The sequence below is a fragment of the Zootoca vivipara genome, chromosome 9 (assembly GCF_963506605.1).
Source record: "Zootoca vivipara chromosome 9, rZooViv1.1, whole genome shotgun sequence".
Taxonomy (NCBI): domain Eukaryota; kingdom Metazoa; phylum Chordata; class Lepidosauria; order Squamata; family Lacertidae; genus Zootoca; species Zootoca vivipara.
This window is the reverse complement of record NC_083284.1, coordinates 26023310-26042403: the sequence shown is the minus strand read 5'-3', so window position 1 is coordinate 26042403 and position 19094 is coordinate 26023310. Positions and strand designations below refer to the sequence as shown.

At 41.9% G+C, this 19094-nt stretch overlaps 1 protein-coding gene across 50 annotated transcripts in view; it reads right to left on the bottom strand.

The window, feature by feature from the left end:
* Nucleotides 1-822: 822 nt before the first annotated feature.
* The window catches only part of ANK2 (ankyrin 2), a 310153-nt gene continuing 291881 nt past the window's right edge, over nucleotides 823-19094 (bottom strand). For 38 of the 50 annotated variants that reach the window (XM_060278521.1, XM_060278531.1, XM_060278530.1 and 35 more), the window contains 9 exons: nucleotides 18707-18847; nucleotides 16019-16298; nucleotides 13873-14152; nucleotides 11462-11554; nucleotides 10863-10946; nucleotides 9443-9607; nucleotides 7798-7977; nucleotides 5749-5840; nucleotides 823-3090 (listed from right to left, as the gene is read on the bottom strand). In XM_060278521.1, the coding sequence (XP_060134504.1) occupies nucleotides 2907-3090; nucleotides 5749-5840; nucleotides 7798-7977; nucleotides 9443-9607; nucleotides 10863-10946; nucleotides 11462-11554; nucleotides 13873-14152; nucleotides 16019-16298; nucleotides 18707-18847 (1499 nt within the window). In that variant the 3' untranslated portion in view covers nucleotides 823-2906. The remainder of the gene's footprint in view (nucleotides 3091-5748; nucleotides 5841-7797; nucleotides 7978-9442; nucleotides 9608-10862; nucleotides 10947-11461; nucleotides 11555-13872; nucleotides 14153-16018; nucleotides 16299-18706; nucleotides 18848-19094) is intronic. The other 12 variants (XM_035113084.2, XM_060278548.1, XM_035113108.2 and 9 more) reach the window with 2 other exon arrangements.

Sequence of the window (19094 nt, the reverse complement as noted above, 5' to 3'; positions counted from 1 at the left end):
AATGACTAAACAACAACAAATACCTTTTCACAGAGAACAGTGCAAGTGTGATTCTAATGTCAATGCTTCTAAGGCAGGCATCCCCAAACTGCGGCCCTTCAGATGTTTTGGCCTACAACTCCCATGATCCCTAGCTAACAGGACCAGTGGTCAGGGATGGAGGGCTGAAGTTTGGGGATGCCTGTTCTAAGGTATCTTATGTTATAAGCCCGAAAAATCATGGAAAAGAAGAAATATCTGCCTGTGGGATCATGCACATTTTGTGGGTTAACTCTTGGGATTTATGCACAGAAGGGAATGTCTTCAGTTTGCCCGTCAAGTTCATCTTCATAAGAGAGTTACCATCTGGATAGCTCAGTTGCTTAGAGCATGATGCTGATAATGCCAAGGTTGCAGGTTCGATCCCCATATGGGACACCTGCATATTCCTGAATTGCAGAGGGTTGGACTAGATGGTCCTCAGGGTCTCTTCCAACTCTATGAATTATCTATGTCAGAACAATTGGCAAACAACTAAACAAAACACACACATGACATCATTCCTGGAATATAACCACGCCTAGCAAGTATTGCACTGAATTTGCTACCAATTAGATAACATGAAGATCCATTCTTTTATGAACGGAAAACAATAAACAGTGTCTTTTGTTTCCCATACTTTAAATTAAATAACCAAATTCAATTCTTGGTTATGCAGAGGTAATTATGATAGTAGTAGTAGTAATAATAATAATAACAACGTGTAGAGGTTGCTAAGTTTGCCATTTTGCACCTAAATCAGCCCTGCTAAACTTGTACCAAAAAAAGGCATACAATTAGTGCTACATTTAACACTTGTACATTTTTATTTAATTAAATCAGCCATTGTACACGTTGCAGCTATGTATTGTTAGTGTTGTTGTTTTGTTTTGTCTTTTTAAAAATCTTTTTAACTAATACATGCCCTCATAGATATATTCAGTTAGTGTTATCACCATGGGAACAAGATGCTGACTCATCAACTTAAAATCACTTCTTCTCACAGTATTCAAGTTCTCTGATAACACAGCAAAAAATCAAAACCGATAAAGGAGAATAGCCATTATGCTGTTACACAGAACACCATCTGCACCGCAAAGTACACAACAGAAATGCGTTTCTTTTAGAGCCCCAGTCTTGAAGGTCAACCAGTGATGTTCTTGACAATGAGAAATGAGCTATTGTGTGTCCTGAAATGGGTCTCCTTCCATTTTGGCAGTCACAAGTGCTTGCCAACCAAAAAAAAAAATGCTAGAATGACACTTTGGGTAGCTTTCTTAGCAGGCAGCCAAACCCCCTAAAACATTTCCTTTCTCTCCACATGGTTTGTTAAATGAGGAGGTGTCATTTGTAACATTTATTTTCGGTATTCTGAGCACTGAGTCGATTATTATTATTTTTTTACAAGAAGGAAAATCTGGCTAGGTTTTGAAAAATATCAACCTTGAAGGACTTGACTCATCCTTGTTGAATATACTTTGTCTTTATCAAATAACTGATTCAAAATGTATATCATTTTATATGTATATATATAATATATATAATTACATATATATGTTAAAATGCAACAGAGCTCCAGACCACTATTAGAATTAGGTACAGACCACAGAATAATTCCAGAGTCGCATATGCCCTTCTTGGAAAAATCAAAGTGCAGACATTTACATGATGATTCCTGGAAGTTGGTTAAGAAATATAAATAAAACGACGACAAAAAAACAAATGCCCAATGGATTCATATCCCTCCATAAGCAAATCTCTGAAGAACAATCTCAAATGGAAGGTTAAGCTCCGCTCACTCAGTGCTGAGAGAGATAAGCTGTTACATGGTTACAAGAGAGTTGAGTTTGTATTTCCAATGCCACATGCATGTGCCAGGTTAAGAGACAGTCTTGATAGAATGTGATAAATTTAGAGTAACCCTTCTCAAGAGTGGGAAAGGATTTTTTTCCCCTTATCAAGTTATCTACAGTGCAGTGGCCAGCAGGAATAACCACCAATAAGACAGTGTGGTTTGCTAAAGCAGTGATGGAAACAGGAAATTGCAGGATTTAGAGCTTTTTTTTTTTGTAATGCACTTTGCCTCTTGTTCCAGTCTTAAAAGATTTGAATACAGTATGCAAATGTGCCACAGATATAGCTGCTAGCAAGTTATACCTAACTGGGTATTTATTTTTCTTCAGGAAATCTTTAGGTGGCTTCCCAGGAGTCATAAAGCAGGGGGGGGGCTGCAGTCAGCTGGCAACAGCTGGAGTTTGAGGTTTCGGCCTGACTCTCAGAAACTTTCAAGTCAAGGAGATCACCAAACTGGAAGTCCTATAAACATGGGAGGCCTGGCATGCTTCCTTCTCAGTAGATCCATGTTGTATATTCAATGGAAGAGTAATTAATCGCTCTTCAACAGTTTCAACAGACCGTGTAGTTCTCGATCCTAAAAGTAGTCATGAAAGGCAGTGTTTCTTTCTTTCAGTCTTGTGAGTCCAAGCACTTTAGCTATTTACATGTTAATGTTAGCATCCCTTTTTTTTAAAAAAAATATGCACATACATTGTGATTTGAAGAGGCCTGTGGAAGAAGCTATGTTTTTACTGATCGGATGCAGAAGCAAAGGAACAACAAAGATGGCAATCTTGACAGGTTTCCAGTATAGCACAAAGTCAATGACTTTTAGTAGACAAACCATCCCAAATGAAGGATGCTATCTTTGGTCACAAATTATCTTACAGATATTTGAAAAGAAAAGAAAACCAACCCTACACTATATGCCAAGTTGAAATGTTAGTGTCCTCTAGTGATTATGTTATGTCACCTACAGCAAAAGAAGAAAGTGAATTCTGGATATTGAATGGATATGTGTGTTGGTCTGTGGGTGAGATTTTAGCAGCATCTCATTTGGCCTCTCTCTTCCACTCATCTTTGCAGAAATGTCTCAGTAGTTGCTGGAGGTCATGCTGAAGGTCATCCCGGGGTAGTGCTTCTGGTGTGTCCTCCAGCAGTTCCACATGAATACGGTTTCCATACTGGTCCTTAACCACAGTCCTCTTCTGGGTACTGGCTTTACTCATTGTTGTCCTGCAGGGAAATGAAGGGTAAAGAGTGAGCAATTGTAGCATATGCTAAAAAGGAAATGCAATTTCCCTTTTCTAATAATAATGTTTTTGAGACATAATAGGTCCAATGAAATTGACTGCAGCAGGGATATGGATGTGAGCTGCCTTAACTATTCCTACAGAAAGGTGGAATATAACAATAAATGATTATTATTGATACTGGTGCTAATAATACCACCCATGAAAGCTCGTACCACAACATATTTTTTTAACTTCAAATGAACAAAATTGATCATTTGTTTTGTTTTGTTTGTAACATGGTAAGATGTCCACCTTCTAGAACTGGGCCTTAAAAACACATGCTTCCATGCACAGCCATTAAAAGAGCTTCAAATAACCATGCAGGCCTTTTCAGGGTGCTTAACCTAGCATGATGATAATTAAATCATGTTTGTTAAATATTTCTACTGCATCTTCTCTCAATGCTGATTTACCTTCACCAGTTAAGAGCCATGCTATCCTTGGTTGTGAACCGCTTAATACTTTTCTCTCACACCTTCCACTAATCACAGAAAAGAGCTTACATGGTAGATTGTATTCACTCTACCATTTTGTCTTCTTGACTAGACTAACTCCAAAATTTATAATATACTTGCACTTAAAAAGTACTTAGTTAGAACTGTCAACTGTCCCCAGACATGGAGTAAGGGCACAAGATGCAGCCACCTTGCTGACATAAGCCCATCTGCCTTGACTCAGTGCCTGGATGAGAAGTCACTGGGGAAACCCATATATATGTAACTTTGAGACCATTATGGAGGAAAGGTGGGAGATAAATATACTATTTTCAAAAAACTGGAAATGTCATCATTTTGCAAAAACTGTGACCACTAGCCTGTTTAGGGTAGAATGCATGCTTTCCTCCTCTTTGTGAACAAGGCAGCAATCCCTTGTCACATTGGTGTTTCAAGGATTTGGAATAAATGCGTTTATCCAGCAACATGAATTTTTGGCATATATTTGTAGCATGGCTAGTGACAACTGTGGGGGTGGGGACTGGTTCAGGAACTGATCTGTACCAACTTGTTCTGGAGACAGTTTTGACCTTTGAAAAGGTAGTTCATGGTTTACGACTGTTTCCAGCCATCCTCTTAAATCTGCTTTGGTAAATATCACAGTGACATCAAAGAGAACAGATTGTTAAATGGGGTTTGTCTAGTGAATGTGGGTGGTAAACATTTCTATTTTTTATTTTATTTTTTGAGAAGGGAGCTATGAGAAATGTCGTCACCTCTGTCTTCTAAGACTTTCTAAAGTACACGAACCGAAACAGTTTCTGTCATTTGTTACTTTAATCTTGGATGGGGGATCTGTTTGCTTGTTATTTCCCGGGGAGCTGCCTTCATCTAGTATGGGCATCTACACATCTTCTTCCTCATGGAAGAGACAAAGAAATGAATGGACCATGCTGTGCTGGATTTTCTTTGAATGAGGCATCTCCCTAACCAGCTAACGTACCCCCCACTCCCTTATTGCTTTATTAAAGGGTTTCTTTATTTACGCAACTAAACCATTCCTTGGTCCCATTATGTATAGTCTTAAAAGTAGCCAAGATGCCACATAGTCAGTCTTGACTATTGTCATGGTGAAGTCATATGTGGGAAACATGATGGCGCCACCCATGTTAAGCCAGTGTATGATATCATAAAATGGAAAACAAAGGGGGAAGAAACTTGGGGGGGAAGCAAACCACCATGTAATCCCAACCATGTCTACTCAAAAGTAAGCCCTATTGAATTCAGTGTTTACTCTCAGGTAATCTGAGTTAGGCTATAGCTTAACAGAAATTACAAAACAGCAATAAAAATGTGGATTATGAAATAAGTAGAGAGAATACATCATGGCTGCCTTATCCCAGCATCTACTCATGTTTCCTCTAACCATGACATCTGAGCCAAAGTGCTGAGATACTAGGGCAAGTCAGCCTCAGAACATTTGACTATGGAACACTGGAGTAGCCGTTTTGGTTGTACAATTAGTTCTACATTAACTAAAAAATAAGGGTATTAATAACTCCCCACCCCACCCCCAAGTGGAAACAGTATTTGAAGGCTCTGCTTGCAATTTGGCTGAAGCCAAACTTCTCCCTCATTCACTTAGAATGGCAATGGCGCCCACCTGAGAGGTGCCGGAACTAAGTCACAGCTGAAAAAAAAGCATTGGCTGAAGCCCTGAACAGAACCACCCCTCTTGCCCCCTGGCTAGGCATGCAGTGCAGCCCCACTTGTCTGTCTGGAAGGCAAAGTGGAAGCTTGAGAAGACAAATTTCCTCTTCTGAACCTATTTTTAGTGACGCTTCAGTTGTGTTTGTTGCAGAGTAAAAGGTCAAGCATAGAGTTCTGGTGAACATATTTCTGGAGATCAAAGCATGTAAAATTGACTTAGTGACTCCGAACCAAAATGTGAGTGATTTTTCAGCCTACATGTGCAGGTATGTGACTGAATCATACCTGCAAATTAGTGACAGTCTAGAAGTGGCCTTGGTGTCGATCACTTAATATTTTCAAGAAAAGCTTAAGGTAATGAGATTCAAAGCTGATATTATTTCACTTCCCACACAATTTCTGTTAGTTTGTTAATCATTTGCCATTAAGAAGTTCACTGCCATGCCAACCCAAACCTTTTAATAACTGAGCCATCCTCTTTCATGACCTCTTTCTCTACTAAAGGAGGGACTTCAATTTTCATTTTGTTACCTGCATAGTTCAGGGCCTAAAGTGAAACAAGAAACAGAACCATACCACAAGGGACTTTAAAGCACAGCTTAAATATTCCAACCTGCTGAAATGCTGGAGGAAGTCCAAAGCCAACGAGAAAAAGAAAAGTTAGCCAAAAACCAAACAACCAACCAAACAACCACCCACTTCAGTTTTTGCTAATGTAAAATATCTTGTCATTGAGTGCCCATGGATTCAAATTCATCACATTTTGACTGTCTAAAATATATAGGAGTCTTCTGTACTTACTGTGAATTTTGAAGAGTCACAACTGAATCTACATCTCTCTGCCACTGCTAGAAAAATGCATTATTTCCAGTAGCTATAGATGAACTTCACAGTCCTGCTCCAGAATACCAGAATTCCAAAAACTGGATTTTTGCACTCTTTCCCCCACCCCCGGTGTTATAAATTTCCAGCTCTCACCCCAGGACTAGTCCTAGATTATTGAAGCCAGAACCTGCCTTTGCACTTATGAGAATCGGGGAACATTTGGCAGTTCTGAAATTGGCAGGTCTTCCCAGGAAACCCATATAATCAAGACATACAACGTCTATCAGGGTTAGGGACCTGTGGCCCTCCAGACATTGCTGGACTAGAGCTGTTATCAGCCATAGCCAACATGGCTGATGGGCTAGGGATGATGGGAGTTGTGGTCTTCTGGGACAGAGGCTCTACATCCCTTGCCTTTATTTATTTATTTTAAATTTTATATACTGCATAATCAATCTAATCTCAGATATCTAATCTGTGAATGTGGAACATCCATAAAACAGCATAAAAATCCTTAGTCAACATATGGACAGTGGACCATGATAACCAATTAAAATGGCCAAACTACCCCAGGGTATCAGAGCTACTTTGGACATTTTGCGTCATTCTGCCAAGCGGCAAAGATGATTTTGCCCTAAATCAGATCTAGATTATGTATTGTAGAATGCATGATAAAGTAAACTTTGGCATCTACTGAATGTCTTGTGTGATTTTCAACAGCAGGAGCACCCCTATAGCTTGTTGGTTTCCAGAGCATTCTTCTTTGAATCAGTTTACAGGCAATTTATGGGGTGAATGGTAGGCTTGAGTACTTGATGGAAATTAATTACACCGCTAATGTAATTAATTTTCAGTGTCTCACCAGACTAAGGTGAACCCATTCTCGTAGGTCGCAATGAATATGAGCTTGTGTGACAGTGTGAAGAAGTACTGCAGTGATAAAAGGAATGTGAATGTCTTTCTATGCCACCATTTTGACAGAAGGAAAAATGTAAATTTTAAGTGTGAAAGGAACATCTAATGAGAGTACTGGAAATTACTGAGTTGGAGATATTGAGAGTGTACTTCTGGTGAGAAGCCTCCTGGATTGTTTCCTGAGTTTGGTTAATGAGTATTTTGTGGGCGGAGGGTCTCCAGTGAGATGGGAGGGGTCTGCTGCTGCAATAGTTGGAAAGCAGTGCAGATGGAAAGCAGTAGTGATGCCATGGAAGGGTGTTCTGGATAGTTAAACTGAGATATGGTGATGCAATTGGATTAGAATAAAATGTGTTTATATATTTTTTATTCCAATCCTGATTTTCCTGCAGAGGACCTCAGGGTCTTCCTCCCAGTGGTACCCTACTGAGTCACTAATCAGCTGTACATCTGCTTAGCTTTAAGAATATGGCACCATCAGATGTTCATAGAACATTAACTGGGTCTCATCAGGTGTCTCATACAGGACATTTACAGATATATTATTTTAGTGGTTTTGTGTATTTTCTAATTTGGACTTTTTATTTTGAGTTGCTTTGAACATATTAGAAAGGACAGGTAAACTGTACTTAGAAACAAGACTCCAAATGTACTTCACTGCAGTAAACCACCCCAGGATATGTATATTCTTCTCCCCATATGATTTTACAGTGGTATTCCAGACTGACACTTCCAAAGACATGTCGGAAAGGCAATATTTTTACCTCTTCAAAGTCATCTTTGGCTGAGGGAAGATCAGTTGCTAAGCTAGCATCTCCATGGTGCTTCTCCATTCGCTCCCCATGTACAACCGTAGTCTTCACAACTTTGCTGACCTTGCGGCCTTCCACTGGTTCAGACTGAAATTCTGAGGCACTCAGTACACTTGGCTCAGAAAAGGTCACCTGGTGAAGAAAGGTTTCATGGATAAGTTGTGTGGTTGTGAGCACACACTACTAAGGAGAGCTCAAAGCAAGGATTGCTTAGTTAACGCCTTAAATGAATGATACTGAGTTTTGGCTTATCATTCTAAGTGAACGTAATACATAAATTAAATTTAAAGATATGCTCAACTCGTCTCGGTTGCAAAATTTTGCAAGAAATCAATGAATCCTAAATTTCCTCCCAAAATTTCTTCCAGAATGTGTAATCGGATTACTATAGGAATTCAGATGGTCTTAGCTTGATGTACACATCATAAATCATATGGCAAACTCCTTCCAAATGAAAACCTCAATTCCTGCAGTTTCACTACACAAGGTGTAAATGCTTTGTGACCTTTCTATCTGTACTTCCCCCTCTGAATCTGACTGTTGCCAAGTAAGCAGTTCTCTGCATGTTGCAGAAATGGCTTTGGACCCTGTCTAATGTGAGTACCTTGAATTTAGAAGTAGACCAGTCAGCTGAAGATCCCATTAGCAGAGCACCCATATGCTATCCTGTTCAGCTGGGGCTTGGGCCAAGAGGTAGGTTTCTTTAAGTAGTCAAAGGCCTGGGCAGTTCCTACTGAGCTATGGTGAATGTTATTTCAGCCAAAGTTGGGGCCATCACAGGCTTTATGGAAGATGAAAAGGCCTTTATCACTGGTCTACAGCTGGTGGGTTATGACCCAGTAGTGGGCCGCAGCTAGTTTCAAGGTTGGTTGCAAGAGGAGCACTACTACCATGCAATATGTGATAAAAGATTAAGGAATTGGTTCCCAAATGCAGGTCTAGGTGAAAAGTGGGCCCTGGGTCTGAAAAGGTTTAAGATACAAAGGGAAGCCCAATCTCCTTGATGCTCTGGTTGTGCTGACTCTTGTCGAGTTCTATAACTTCAGAGTCCTGTGATCAATTGGGTTTGTGGTCATGATACTTGCCAGTTAGAAACAGGGATTTCTAATGAGGCAGACATGCAAAGAGATAGAAAATTAGTTTTACTGTCTGATGTTGGAGAAAACATCTCTCTACTCAATAGAATACTATTCACTCTACCTCCTTCCTCACCCTTCACCCTCAGTGCAACTCTTAGACTGAATGGAGATTTTCAAGGTTCCCTCCCGGGTGAAATGTTCAATGTTCTCCAAATGCAAGTGATAACCTTCCTGTTGATATTCCAGTCCCAGCAGCAAAGTGATTTAGAAAACATGACATGCCAATTTCGAAATGGGTATGCCCTGGATTCATCTACTTGCTTTTCACACTCTACAAATCACAAGGATTGCTTCTACATGTGCAACCTTAAAACCCAGGACATGTATGAAAAGGCCCTTAGAAGTGTGCAGACTTGCAACCAAGTGAGGGGAGGTTGCAACTTAAACACAATGGCTAATTGGGGTAATACTACTGTTAATTTTCCTAATTCATTTCTCATTCAGTCAATCTAACTAACCTCTGATTGCTCACTGTCACTCTTCAGCACAACTCGCTTTATGACCTTGGAATATCCATCTCCCTCTTCCACCTTAACAGGCTCCTGAGGTTCTCCTTGCATCACAACTTCTTCCTTTTCTGTGCCATCTGGTAAAGTGAATCGCCTGATGATTTTTCTAGTGACCTAATGGAATTACATCATTATTAAGAGTTTTAAAACAATAGCAGTCATATGTACCATTCTACTGGTAGGTAATATGAGGCAAATGAAAAGCTAGATGTTCAAAATGAGTTCGCCTAAGTACCTTAATTCCAATGAACCTTAATAAGCTCACCTCTTTAAATAGTGGCTAGGCCTCCCAGTCAGACCATGGATGTTTTCCCCTTTGGAAAAGTATCTTTAAAAAATATTTTGAAAGAGTAAGCCTTGCAGAAAGTATTTGTTATCAAGGACCTAGCAGAATCTCCCAGATCTCACTTGCAAAACTGATGAGCATGTTTAGAACAGCTTGTGTTTGACACATGTCTGTGCAGTACCATGCAAACTGGCCATGCAGTGCAATCCTAGAATGGTTACTCACAAATACCCCACTGTGCTCAGTGGGTGTTATCCAGGCTAAGTGTGCATGGATTGCAGCCTTGGATACTTTTATTACCAACCTTCGCGCTCATTCTGATGTATTGTTTTCCACCAACAAAGCCCTGATATAGAGGAAAACTCATGCTGTTGAATGTGTTCCTGGGTTACTAACTAGGCCTCAAAGGTGCTCTGCAGGGCATCATAGAAGTAACTTATGCCAGATTGACAACTGCGGCTTCCTTTGTGACCGCACAGAAATTTTATTGCAAGAGTTGTCACAGCCACTGCTGCCCCAGTTTGTGCCAGCTCGTCCTTGACGTGCCATGTGGAATATCAACATGTTAGTCTGCAGTTTGGGCCAGGAATGTCACTAAAGTGTCCAATTCCCATTGGAGATGCTTTCCATGTTACTATTGGAGTAGACACGGGGGGTTTCGAGGATTTAGTCCAGTCTGCATTTTTAAGCAGATTCACCTAATCTGCACTGCCCAGATTATTATATAGAATTGAATGCAATTATTATTTCACACTTCTTCAAATTGTGTAATGCAGTTCTTGACTCAGAAGAGGTACCCAAATGCATCTTTTAGGGTAAGATGTGCACCAAAAATGCATTTTGTGAAGAAGTGTGCAAAAAATAATGCTAATAGGTGCAGAAACAGGATGGAATATATGTGAAACTGGCACAGACCTGAAAAAAAATGATCATTAACAGACACTGAAGGAGTCTCATTGTAGGTTTCTTTTAATTTAACTCCATAGCACATAAAAGGGCCCAAGTGTAGCTTTAATTTACAAAGAAAACCCCCTGCTCTTCCTACATTTCCCATTAAGTCAACATCTTAATGTTAAATTGTACCTTCTTCACCACAATATGGCCATGTTCATCTGTGTACTGCTCCTCTGTTACAGCTTCTGGTGGCATTTCAGGCATATCATCCGACTGTTGGTCAAAGAACAAAATTCATAAATTAAAGTGGTTGCTTTAAATAAATTGTACAAAAGAGGTTAGTTGATTAAAGCAAGGGGGGAAATGAATGAATCAGGAAGCACTGAAGCATAGTTGTTAAAACTCCATTAAAGGTTCTGCAAACCAATATTTAAAAACATGCAAAGAAACCTTGAACCAATAGGCAAACAGAAATCATTTGACCTAATAGGAAGTAGTGTTGAAGCAGCAACTCTCAGTGGGACATGGGACATTCCTCCTCAAAATGCACATTGGGTAACAACCCTATTGGGCTTCTCTTTTCTCTTCCAAGCTTCCCAAATCAAAGTAGAAAAAGTTATCTATGTTACTCAATAGACATGCATTATTCAGAAACATGCCAAATTCATCAGTGCAATACCAGCCAAGGGGTTGCTTCAGGAACAGGACTTTGGGAAAAGGGTGGGTCTTAGAGGTGTAACCAGGACATAATTGCCACTGGCACGTGCAGTAGTTCAACACTCCTGTACCTGAATAATCACCCGGCGGCGAACGACCCTGGTAGTTACCATCTCTTCCTCATCTGAGCTGGCCTCCAGCTCACCTAATTCCTCTGCTAGCTCCTAGTGGAAGCATGGAAGCATGGCTCTTATCATACAGATATAGCATGGTGTGAATGAACAGCATTTGGCCCCTTCTATTAGCACAATGGAAACAACACAAATGCTCACAGCTTTAACAGAAGCTGCATTACTTCTTCCCTTGAGCATAACATGAGATACTAAAATCGCCTTTAAAGTTGTGATGCCATCTAGACTATATATATATATATATATATGTTTTTTTGTTATTGTAAATCACGTATTAGCTATGGTGCAATGTGCTTGAATAACTTGGATACGATCCAAAAACTTTTCATACTCTATTAATCTAATCAGAGAAAAGCTTTCGTACTTATTTAATTAATTAAAAGGCATTTACATACAATTTACTATTTAAAAAAGATCTGCTGGCTATAAACTTTTTTAAAAGGGAAATTAACCTGGACAAGAGAAGTCAAAGAAAGAGAAAAGGCTCCTGATGGTGTAGTTTGTTGATGTATAATGCTAGGCCAGTCACTCCATGGGGGAGGGGCTGGGAGGGACTGCTTATGCACAAGCTACTTTCGCTAACCATGGTTTATATGGTCAGCATTATATATGGACAAAACCAAAGTGAGTTCAAGCGTTGTTGCTGAAGTGCACGACTTGGCTTGGAATGCAAATGGAATGCCTCCCCCATTCCTTCCCACCACCTGGAATGCTGCATTCCATGCACCAGGGAGTAAAGTTTCCCAGGATTCCTGAGTCCTCAGATTGTCCTCAGCAAGGGCCCTGGAAACAACATGCTTTGGGTGCATAAAACCCACAGAGTGGGCATACTCGGCAGCATCCCAGATACAGAGAATATTGGAGCATGTTTTCAGGGTCCTTGATGCCCATCCTCAGACACCTTATTTCCTAGAAGTCCTGATGTCTGTGATGTTGCCATTAGGTATTTACAAGAGATGCCAGCGAGAAAAAAGGGAGTGCATATCTTTCAGACACGCCTTCATCAAACCTCCCCGCTGCCAGATAGCAGGACAGGATACAGGTGCTTGGGGAGAGGGGTGGGCTGAATAACATTTGGATGACACACCCAATTTGAAGTAGGATAGGGTCCAAATTTCATAATTGGCCTTGGCAAAAAATGAGCTGTTTCTGTTTGAGGAAATTTGTGTGTGAAATAGTTGCATGTGACAGGTCCAATTCTGAACAGAGCCGAAGAGCTTCCACTAATCACTAACGACCTCTCTGTAAAACAAACAGGAATGCTGACATGTAGGATGTCAACTCATCAATGTTTTGTTTGTTGCATGTACACCAATCAGAAAGGCACATATTGGCTTCCAAACATTTCCTGCATCCCCACCCCACCCAACCCTACACAGAAATCTGGTCATCTGCTTTGCATGCAGAAGACCCCAAGTTCAATTCCCAGAATCTTTAAGAAGGGCTGAGAATGTCTCCTGCCTGAAATCCTGGACAGCCTGTGCTGGTCAATGCGGACACTATTGAGCTACAGAGACCAATGACCTGGTATGGAGCAGCTTATAAGTTCCTATAATCTCCATACAGGGAAAAATGGCATCTGTGAAGCCCTTAAAGGTAAAGGGACCCCTGACCATTAGGTCCAGTCGTGACCGACTCTGGGGTTGCGCGCTCATCTCGCATTATTGACCGAGTGAGCCGGCGTATAGCTTCCGGGTCATGTGGCCAGCATGACAAAGCCGCTTCTGGCAAACCAGAGCAGCACATGGAAACACCGTTTACCTTCCCGCTGTAGCGGTTCCTATTTATCTACTTGCATTTTGACGTGCTTTCGAACTGCTAGGTTGGCAGGAGCTGGGACCAAGCAACGGGAGCTCACCCCGTCACAGGAATTCAAACTGCTGACCTTCTGATCAGCAAGCCCTAGGCTCAGTGGTTTAACCACAGCGCCACCTGGGTCCCCTGTGAAGCCCTTAGTTGTACTAAATATAGGATATTCGCTATTTTTTCTGAAGGATTTCTTTAGCAATAGATTCTCTTTCATGAATCCATTCTGGAACATTTCATTTTGGGTTGCTGCCATGTTCATCCTGTTCTAACCTAGTTGACAGAAGTTTTCTGTCTACTTTTTCCCTTCTGTGCTACCTACGGCTTTGTGTTTTCAACGGCAGATTTCTTTCATTTATAATCTGTTTGCAGTTGGAATTGTTTTTGGCCAGTTATGCGTGGGGAACATTGGTATTTATTATTCATACATTTTGTTCCTTGATACTGACTAAGATCACATTAAAGATGTTACTCCCCTGAATAATAATTCCTCTGATGTGCGCAGGAGTAACCACGTGATTCATCAAGCGAGTGATAATACTTACCTTTTCCAGCAACTCTTCTTCATATCTTTCTGACTCTTCTGGGTGTTCATCAATTGATTCCACAATCACCAGGCTATTTTTCCTTGGATAAAGATCTTCTTGGTGGTCTTCAGGTTCTTGCACAATGGGTGAATCCGTTCGTTCACTAGATGTTGGGGTATGGAGGTATGGCCTTTCAAGATCCTCAGAGCCTGCAGTGGAGCCCTCAGACTTTTCACTGGGAATGCTTGTTGTTGCTTTTTCTCCTTTTGGTGCCTGTGTTGCTCCAGACGTTGTGACACTGTGAAATAAAGTTGAATTCAAGGTTCCTAATTATTATATGTTCTATGTTTCTAGTGAATAAGCATACAGATGAATGTCAGGCTAAATATTCAACGTAACTTTAAGGTTTACATTAGTTTACATTAGTTTAATATAAACCTTAGAAGGACCACACTCCATCCGTACTTAACAGAGTTCCTTACTCTTCATTCTTGTTTGGAAATATAATAATAATAATAATAATAATAATAATAATAATAATAATAATAAATTTATTATTTATACCCCGCCCATCTGGCTGGGTTTCCCCAGCCACTCTGGGCGGCTTCCAACAGAAAAATAAAACACAGTGATCTATTAAACATTAAAAGCCTCCCTAAACAGGGCCGCCTTCAGATGTCTTCTAAAAGTCTGATAGTTGTTTTTCTCTTTGACATCTGGTGGGAGGGCGTTCCACAGGGCGGGCGCCACTACCGAGAAGGCCCTCTGCCTAGTTCCCTGCAACTTGGCTTCTCACAATGAGGGAACCGCCAGAAGGCCCTCGGTGTTGGACCTCAGTGTCCGGGCAGAACGATGGAGGTGGAGACGCTCCTTCAGGTATACTGGACCGAGGCCATTTAGGGCTTTAAAGGTCGGCACCAACACTTTGAACTGTGCTCGGAAACGTACTGGGAGCCAATGTAGATCTTTCAAGACCGGTGTTATGTGGTCACGGCGGCCGCTCCCAGTCACCAGTCTATCTGCCACATTCTGGATTAGTTGTAGTTTCCGAATCACCTTCAAAGGTAGCCCCACGTAGAGCGCATTGCAGTAGTACAAGCGAGAGATAACTAGAGCATGCACCACTCTGGCGAGACAGTCTGCAGGCAGGTAGGGTCTCAGCCTGCGTACCAGATGGAGCTGATAGACAGCTGCCCTGGACACAGAATTGACCTGCGCCTCCATGGACAGCTGTGAGTCCAAAATGACTCCCAGGCTGCGCACCTGGTCCTTCAGGGGCACAGTTACCCCATTCAGGACCAAGGAGTCCTCCACACCTGCCCCCCACAAACAGTACTTCTGTCTTGTCAGGATATATTGGAACTTCCCTATTATGTTTTCCTATTTTATTTTCTTACATTTATATCTAGGGTTGCCAGACTCGATAGAGGACAGGACTTCTGTGCCTTTAATTGCCCTGCTCTCTTTTGAGTCTGGAAACCTTAAAGAGAAACTAGCAGGCCCTTTGTTTAATTTCCAAGCAAAGGGTGTCATATAGAGGAGGGAGAAAGGTTGTTTTCTGCTGCTCCAGAAAAGCTGACACGGAGCAATGGATTCAAACTACAAGAAAGAAGATTCCACCTAAACATTAGGAACATCCTGACAGTAAGAGCTGTTCGGCAGTGGAATTTGCTGCCAAGGAATGTGGTGGAGTCTCCTTCTTTGGCGGTGTTTAAGCAGAGGCTTGACAGGCATATGTCAAGAATGCTTTGATTGTGTTTCCTGCTTGGCAGGGGGTTGGTCTCTTCCAACTCTGATTCTATGATTCAATTAAAGGCACAGAAGTCCTGTCCTCTATTGAGTCTGGCAACCCTATTTATATCCTGCCTTTCTCTCATCATGGAACTCAGTCCCAGATCCCCCATCCAAAAAAAAAAAAAATCCTCCTCTACCTTCTGTTCATAGACTCCACTGGAGGAAAAATCCTTCCGTGAGTTGAGGGATACAATTGGATACAACCACTAATTTTTTAATATATATTTTTTTCCCATCTTTTGGAATCTAAATGGGGTGTGTGTGTGTGTGTGTGTGTGTGTGTCTGTGTGTGTTATAGAGGTCAACAGAGCGTACAGTACATTTCTCACAATATGCCATCATTTTGGGCCTGCAATCTTGGGATTCTTACAAGTATTCTTGTGTAGTAGATGAATCTTCTGGCAGCGCATGAGATTTCCCTGAGAATTCAGCTTCTACTCGCTCCTTGTGTGCTTGTCGTAGGAGTTCTGTAATGGATAGTTCCGCCTCACCTCTGGGTGTGCCGTCATGCAAGGGTGAGTAACTCACAGAAATGTCTTCCTCAGAGACAAGGGGAGGGTGATCTGATGGCTCACTGTCTTTAGAAAAAGAATGCTCTTCCTCCTTCTTATCTCTTGTGCTGTACAGATCTTCACGGAGTGCAGAAAAACCTACAGCAAGGTAAAAACAATTATTTGGTCTTTCCATGCAAAGTAGGAAGGTCTGCTCAGTTTACATCTACCTGCAGATTTGTGGTGGTGCTGAGTAGGGAGAGGCAAATCTGTCAGTTTTGGTTTCTCTGTTTCTTGTTTTTCCAATCTTAGATTCTATGCATTTCCACATCAGCTTGCAATTAAAAAAATATATCCTCCTGAAAATTCATCAGTATTTTAGTGCAAATTTCTCCATTGCATGAATTCATTTTGTCTAATATACACATTTCTGCAAAGCAATTTCCCCCAATATGTGCATGTTTATGCACACTTTACCCTCATACAAATTACTTGGCTGGAGAACTGCACTGCATAATTTGCAGAAGTGTGAATTTCAAAGGATGGCTGTGTTTCACTTTTGTGTATTGGTTTGGAATAAACAAAGTAGGAAGGTTCATCTTGAAGTGTGAACTGAATCGAATTTCTCCCACTTCCTTAGGTTTCATGTAGGGCAGGCATCCCCAAACTTCGGCCCTTCAGAAGTTTTGGAACTACAATTTCCATCTTCCCTGACCACTGGTCCTGTTAGCTAGGGATCATGGGAGTTGTAGGCCAAACTCTGGAGGGCCGCAATTTGGGGATGCCTGATGTAGAGGCACCACACACACAAACACATACATAAATGTCTGCTGACATGGAGCATAGAACCATCGAGTTGGAGGGGGCTTCAGAGGCCATCTAGTCCAACACCCAGCTTAATCCAGATAGCCCAGAGCTGGAGCATCCACAGGACATTACTCTTTAGCTCAGGATTCAGCAAACTTTTTCAGCAGGGGGCCGGTCCACTGTCCCTCAGACCTTGTGGGGGGCTGGACTATATTTTTGGGGGGGATGAATTCCTATGCCCCACAAATAACCCAGAGATACATTTTAAATAAATGCACACATTCTACTCATGTAAAAACACCAGACAGGCCTCACAAATAACCCAGAGATGATTTTTAAATAAAAGGACACATTCCTCTCATGTAAAAACAGAGATTCCCGGACTGTCCGTGGGCCGGATTTAGAAGGTGATTGGGCCGGATCCGACCCCTGGGCCTTAGTTTGCCTACCCATGCTTTAGCTTCTATTTAAAGAACTCCAGTAAGGAAGAGTCCACCATCCCTCTAGGTCAGGCATCCCCAAACTTCGGCCCTCCAGATGTTTTGGACTACACTTCCCATCTTCCCCAACCACTGGTCCTGTTAGCTAGGGATCATGGGAGTTGTAGGCCAAAACATCTGGAGGGCCGCAGTTTGGGGATGCCTGCTCTAGGTAATTGTCCCCATTGTTTAACTACTCTTACCAACTTCCACAGACAGCAACCTGAACAGCTTTCCTTTCAGTTAAACATGTTCCCATTTGTACTATATATTGATATTTTAGGGTTTCTTTATCCTACACATGCCTCCTGCTAAGCTTAGCATTAAAAGCATTTAGATGATTCCAACACACATGCAGACATCTTGACACTCATGGAATGACTCACACCTTGAGTGTCTAAGCTGCTAATACTGAAAAGAATCATTGTTGATGTAATGTGCTCTATATGAATGCTCCATCTTTGGATGGCTCCAGATTGTCCCTATCTTGTGGGAGGGATTCAAGCATATATCGGAAATTTAGATTTAAAAGGCGCTGTTGCACTAGTGCAGCAAATGCACTTAAAAATAATAATCTGACATCTTGCGGGTTGGTAAGTGACAGGGAAATGCATTGAAAAGTGTGGGATAAACAAACACCCCACAAGCAAAACAGGATGAGTAATCAACAAAGACTGTCTATAATCTAACCCAGGCATCGGCAACATTTTCTGCCCATGAGCCGAACTTGTCCGTGGGCCGCACAGGCGCAGAAGCAATTTCCGGTGCTGCGCTGCCCATGTCCAGAACACCGGAAATGGCTTCTGCGCGTGTCCGCGGCTGCGCAGAAGCGATTTCTGGCGCTGCGGACATTCTGGAAATGGGCAGCGCAGCACCAGAAATGGCTTCTGTGCATGTCTGCGGCTGCGCAGAAGTGATTTCTGGTGCTGGCTGCCCATTTCCAAAATGTCTGCAGCACCAGAAATTGCTTCTGCGGCTGTGTAGATGCAATTTCCGGCGCCGCTCGGCAAGTCCCTGCGCCGTGTTGCGCCAGTTTACTGCAGCACGGGGGGGATTTGCCGAGCGGGTGGCTCGGTTCACGGGCGGCCCGTGGGCCGGATAAACGGCCTCCATCGGCCGTATCCAGCCCATGGGCCGGAGGTTGCCAATGCCTGATCTAACCTCTGCCTAATTTTTGTGCAAGCAAATCAGGTTGCATTCTCAATAAGCAGGCCTTTGATGGTTGTGTCAATGCTGACAAGTTACTAAACAGTGAGCAAAGGTGTGTGAGCTCACCCTTACCTTCACTATGATCCAGTCCTATTGTCTGTTCAATTTCTGCATAGGTGCGATTATGGTCTCGGGATGTTTCCATAGTGTTCTCCATGAGATGAACAATATCCATGCGATTTATTTTTGTAAGACACTCAGTAAGGCTTGAATCTGTGATACAGAAGAGACCAGACTTTATTTGAGTGCTGTGTGTTCTTTTCCCTTTCCTCTAGATTCACACAGCAAAAGAGTATGACTCAGAAGTCTGCATCAGCACCTTGAATTTGGAGATGAATGATGAAAATATGTCTCTTCTGTCCACCCTGAGATTATCCCCAGACACTTGGAAAAGGTAGGCAATTTACCTATTAGCTCAAGGGTGTCCACCTGTAAAAGTTCAAAGAGGCTTGCTACTTGT